This window comes from Anarrhichthys ocellatus, unplaced genomic scaffold, assembly GCF_004355925.1.
Source record: "Anarrhichthys ocellatus isolate YVR2014 unplaced genomic scaffold, GSC_Weel_1.0 scaffold1839, whole genome shotgun sequence".
NCBI classification, from domain to species: domain Eukaryota; kingdom Metazoa; phylum Chordata; class Actinopteri; order Perciformes; family Anarhichadidae; genus Anarrhichthys; species Anarrhichthys ocellatus.
The window spans coordinates 1-5,903 of NW_022281813.1; the positions used below are offsets into that span (position 1 = coordinate 1).

General features: G+C 39.3%; 1 protein-coding gene across 1 annotated transcript; it reads left to right on the forward strand.

The window, feature by feature from the left end:
- Window positions 1-1,429: 1,429 nt before the first annotated feature.
- LOC116377913 (phospholipid phosphatase-related protein type 5-like) lies at window positions 1,430-4,962 on the forward strand (the record flags this gene model as incomplete). The annotated part of the gene is made up of 5 exons (XM_031839676.1): window positions 1,430-1,489; window positions 2,111-2,243; window positions 2,821-3,071; window positions 3,240-3,416; window positions 4,828-4,962. Coding segments are annotated over 5 exons (756 nt in total), but the record flags the coding sequence as incomplete, so codon positions are not given.
- Between the last annotated feature and the right edge of the window lie 941 nt (window positions 4,963-5,903).

Below are 5,903 nucleotides of genomic sequence, written 5' to 3' on the forward strand. Positions count from 1 at the left end.
AAAACCCCCCTCTTTCACTCAATGCATGAAATGACAACACTCCTTGGTTCAAAACTTCCTTCAAATAAACATACTGTGACACATAATATCCATAATTAGGAGCGCTTTAAAACTTCAATTCCTCGCAGAGAACAGGTGAGCAGGTTGGCGGTCAGGTGATGGTGGTGAAAGGGTTACTGCAGGGCAGAAGGGAGTGGCTGCATGTAGGAGTCAGGTGACTGATAGGTGGGGAAGTCAGAAAGCATCTGTTGGAGAATGGCATGTTATTATCATAACTATGATAATATGTCAATGTTGTGTTTATAGGTGTTGTGCTGCCTCAAAATGGCCAAACAAATAATAGTTTGCTATTGAGCCCTAGCCCTATTTTTAGGCCTCTGCTCGAAAATTGCATACCCATACTAAAAAGAGTGTATTTCTGCAACTACAAGGTCTATTTTAATAACTGTGATGTTATAATAAAGGTAACACTTGTGAGATTTGTCCAGATGTGTAAATATCAGTGTATATGTTACTGGTTAAGAGTAAATGAAGATGGCACACAGCTCAAATTGAAAAGTTTCAGGTTCGCCTGGGAAAAGAAATCAATGAAAGCATGATTATCTCTCTTGAATGAAGCAGCTGAAGTGTTAAACCTCTCCCAAATCATGGCACAACATGTGAACAGTCTCTGTGCAAAGTTTGACTTTGATAAAGTGAAGCAAAACAAAATTAGAGAGATTTTAGTACAGAGAGGTCAGGTGAGGTCTCCAAAATGGTCATTTTGGAACCATCTGTTCCATTTTAATTTTCTATACTATATAACTATATATTTCATTTGTTTTATCACTAATGGTGTTCAATACATCCAAATACAGCAGTTTGGCTTCATTTTGAGAGCCAGAATCTCTGAGCCCTCTCTGTCATCATGGAGTTTGGCTGACTCCAGTTCCTCCGTGTCTTCGCGGACCTGTAAGTCAGCAGCCCATTGGTCGAATGAAGTGATTGACACCTCTTTTGACGCGTTAGAGTCTAGAGGATTGAGCCCACCCCACGTGGAAAAGACTGAAAGCACTGTTAGCCAGTCAGAATCAAAAACGCGCCGTCCCTCGTGAAGCATAAAATCCGATACGCCGAAAGTCAAACCCCCACCCCTGGTCCCCTGGTTTAGATAACACCCACGGAAATAGATTTATGACAAAGAGGACATCCGTAGAACAGATATTTGTAAAAAAAAAAAAAAAAACAGGATTTTATGCTTTGTCTTCACGAAAACAGCAAAAGGTGAGCTGCATTTCTGATAATAATCGATAAAGCGGTTTGTGGTTCTGGTGTGTGATGGCTCATATCTCTGTAATGGTTTCACGGAGAGATATATGGAAGATATTTCCGGAATCTGTGTTGAATTGGCTTACTTTCTGGTATCTCGGTTTTCCGTGTTCGCTTGTAGCTTTCTGTTGGTAGCTCCGACCAGAGTGCGGAGTCGGCTCACTCACGGCGAAATATTATGGTAATTATTTTAGATATTTGTTTTCGTTGTGTAGAATTGTGTTTGGAGTGTGTAAAAATGGCTTACGTGATCTTGTAGCCCAGACTTTTTTCTTTAATTGGGTATATAACGTGTATAACATTCATTATATTCATACCTGATAAGTGCATTGTTATTCTGAAAGCCCCCCGTAGGGGAATAGAAGAGTCAAAAACACTACAGATAGTTACATGATTAATATTAAACTAATGAAATGAACATATTATATCAAATATAATTATTCATCTTATAATATATAATGGTATTTAACAGCTGGCTCCTGTATTATAATTGTCCTTGATCTCTGTTTCTTGGTAGACATACTGTACGTCCCTATGTCTCTACTTTGACTGTACATCTGAATGGCAAACACTCCTGTAAGACGTGTAGATTTCCTGAGCATAGGTTGTGATTTTTAGGGGAAGGATTCTATTTCTGTTCTGGACATTTGACAGTGGTAAGATATAATGGAGGACAAACTGAAAATGAGGGAGTATGAAAATGAGCTTGCGTGTTTACAGCAGCACTGGTAACTTTATTCCAACAATTCAACAATCTAAGTATTTGAATCCAAAAGTAATCCTTGTTCATTGTGTTTCTCAGATTTCAGGTGTCGAGCTTGTTATCTTCCTCCTTCACTACAACTCAAACAACCTATATGACCCGGAGAAGGTTGTTGTCATGGGGGACTGTTGCTACGTGAACCCTATGGTGCGCAGGACTTTCCGTTTCCTTGGTAATGTCATCACAAATATTATGCTAATATTATGTTATAAGAACGAGGTGCATCGTCTTGTCACAATTACGTTATTTGTAATTACACATGTAAATGAGATAATCATACGATACAGCTTGTCCTGCTAACAGGTCAAAATGTCTACTGTAAGAAAGCCACACAAAAAAATGCTTCCTTACTTAACAAACACTCAGCAATTAACTAATAAATTGAGTAAATTGAGATTTCAGACACTACTACATTTTTTTCATGTTGCGTCATCACTGAGAGGAAGAGTACGACTGCATTTTTGCATTTGAAATGTGCGATTGTTAGCAGAGAAAAGTCCCCATGGTACTTTTCCCTGTTGAAATATTTGAGGGAATATTGCACATAAATTTCACAAATAAGAATTTGGCCATTTGAAAAATGGCAGATGTGCTTTAATAGCTCTTACATTTTTTCTTACAAGATTCTTTTCTCGTTATAATGACAAGTGTTTGAAAAAAAACATTTCATTTATACACACATTTGTGTGCAATAGAACGTGTCAAGCTAACACTGTATCACCTTGTCATCTGTGTATGCTTCTTTGTAGGTGTGTATGTCTTCGGTCTGTTCACAACAGACATCTTTGTCAACGCAGGTCAGCTGGTCACAGGATGTCTGGCCCCTCACTTCCTGTCTGTTTGCCAGCCCAATTACACTGCCCTCGGCTGCCTGGACACACAGCACTTTGTCAGCCAATCAGACGCTTGTACTGGCGACCCTGATGACATCATGAGAGCCAGGAAGACCTTCCCCTCCAAAGAGGCTGCACTGAGTCTGTATACAGCTGTTTACCTGGCAGTAAGTGGCTCTGTTGAATGTAACAGGTGCTGTAAATGTGCACAGACTAGCATAAATGATCAATAAACGCCAGTTATCTTCATCACGGCTAAAGAGAGTATAAGCCTGAACTCAGCATACAGCTGCTTCTGAATAGTGTTGCAGAAATAAAATGACTGTCCTCTCCAGATGTACATCATGTCCTGCATCGGTTCCAGAGGAGGTCGTCTGACTGGCCCCCTTCTCAGCCTCTCATTGGTCAGTCTGGCTTTGCTAACAGCCATAAACAGAGTGGCCGAGTATCGAAACCACTGGAGTGATGTCATTGCTGGACAAGCCATCGGGGGAGCTATCGCTGTCTTTCTGGTGAGTTATTATGCATCTTATGATCAGTGGTAGCACATGTGCATTAATCTAATAACACTAAGACCTTTCAGAGCTTTATTGTGCATATTATTATTAAAAGATAGTTAGACCATTGAAGTCACCTTCATGATCAATCTAACTGTTGATTTGTTTGTTTGTTTGCTGTTTCAACTTTTTTCCCTAAGGCCACACTTCAGTGATATAGATGTCTCTGTAACGAGACGACCCAATGGCCAAGAACAACAACTGGCATTGCACGTTTCTGTGGGCTAGCATGACTGTTGTGAAGCTGAAGCTAGCTAGCAGAAGTTAGTAGTAGTAAGAGTTCAAGTTGAAAGATATGTAAGAAGGGTAACACTTTATAATAGCTACACACTATGAAGCATTATTTAAGTATGAGTAAACACTTAACTCATCATTTATAAAGCATTGTTCCTACATAACGAGAGTTATAAATGTTTTATTCTTGATTAATAAGCTTGTCTATTGTGTTTCATGATTGTGTTTTCATACTTTATAAATGATGGATTCCTCATTTGTAAATGAAGTATTATATATATATATATTACAAACCAATTATTGAGGATTAATACGATCATTTATAAAATGTAACACAGAGAAGAAGTGTTAGGCTGAAGGGTCCAATACTATGCAAGGTTATCCGTGGACAGCACGCACACACTTACACACATCCCAATTGATCTAATGCCTAGCAGAGATAATAAGTCTATAAATAAAATAGATGAATCAGTCAAATGAATCAAAAGTCATCAACACCAAGTCTTTCTGTAACCCTTGCATTACCAGCAGACAGACAGTAAGTACCCTGTTCCTCACATCCTGTAACTTCTTTGAACTCTGATAACAGTATTGATTTCAAATGAATTACTTTCCCTCACATACGTTACATTTTAAGATTGTTTTTCAAACTAACCAGAGGATCCCAGAGCCTCCTTTCAGAGGCTGAGACCACTGCTCCGTCTCTGTGCACCATTATGTTACTGAGCAAAAGATATTTAGCATGTTTCCTTCATAGAAAACTGGTCTAATGGACTAAATTGCTGCAGGACACAAACGCACTGCACACAAGTTGGTGTTGCTTGAATGAACTTGAAATCCTCTTTTGTGTAACAAGTCATGCACGACAGTGTTGGCGGGGACAAAAAACTGGGTCACAAAAGCAATATATAAAAAATGAGGGAGCTCTGTTTCAATAGCTCAAAAGTATACGCCCACTTATTTCATTCTTTGTGTTAGGCTTAGTCTTTTGTCCTATGACTGCGTTTGGCTACATATTTTCCTTGTCATATTCACATGTATTCTTTTGTTTGTGCAAACATTCGATTTGTCTGCAAAGAATCATTTGAAATGGTTGCAATGACTTGGTCTCTTGTTCTTTCTCTCTTTCTAGGTGGTGTTTGTGGTTCAGTATTTTAGAAAGAGACCAGTGATTTCTCAGAGTCCCTCAGATGCCGGCACAGCTGACACTGATGAACCACAAACGACCCACGCCATGGAAACCAGTGACAAGTACATCGTCACACAGGTAGCTTACGCACTACACGTTTACACATGTACAGTCTGTTTGGGTTTTTAGTTCACAATGTATCAGTCTGTATATATACTAACAGGCTGAGGAACAGCTTCTTCCCCAGAGCGGTTTCCTCCATGCCACAGCTATGGTTATTTGTTTCAAGGAGTTTAATAATACATGTATTCGTATTAAACCGTTCGTTACGAGGCTTACAAACCGAACAATACGTTTGAATAATACTAGTGCATTTGGAAAATGCAGAAGCTTAAATTGTGGGAAATATAATGTTTTCGGTGGACTGCGCTCACGTAGGAGACAACGGGCTGTGACCTCTCAACCCGGAACAATAAAAACCACAACAAAAAACAGCTGAGCTCCCGCACTTCTGTGAGGCTACGCTAAACTAGCTTAACAAACAATAACTCCGCGCATGACGGTATGCTTCGTAATTAACAGACAATGCATATAGTCCAAATTTATATAATTAACACAATGACAACAACAAACTCACAAGAACCAGTCACATATATTCATATGACAACAGAGCAACACATCAATCCAGCAGACCTGCAGCAACACGCATTCTGCTACACACTGGAGGGCCATTCAGATATTAGATGTAAAAGAACAAACTCAGTTGACTTACCGAATGCTGATCACTTAAAGACAAAGCCTATCCTCCTTTCTTTGTTGACAAAGAGTTTAATCCCTCGGTTAATTCCCAACTCACAAATCCGATTCTCCTCCTTCACCCATTGAGTGTTAAAAAAACAAAGCTAGGTAAAAAAATAATAATCTACACCATGCTAAACACAAAACATGTCATAATTTCTTCCATATCTTTCAATTTGAACTCTTACTACTCCGACTAAGCCTCTGATGGCTACTTTAAATTTGGTTTCACGACAGTCACGTGCTCGCCCACTGACCAATCACAGCACAAGCTGCACCTC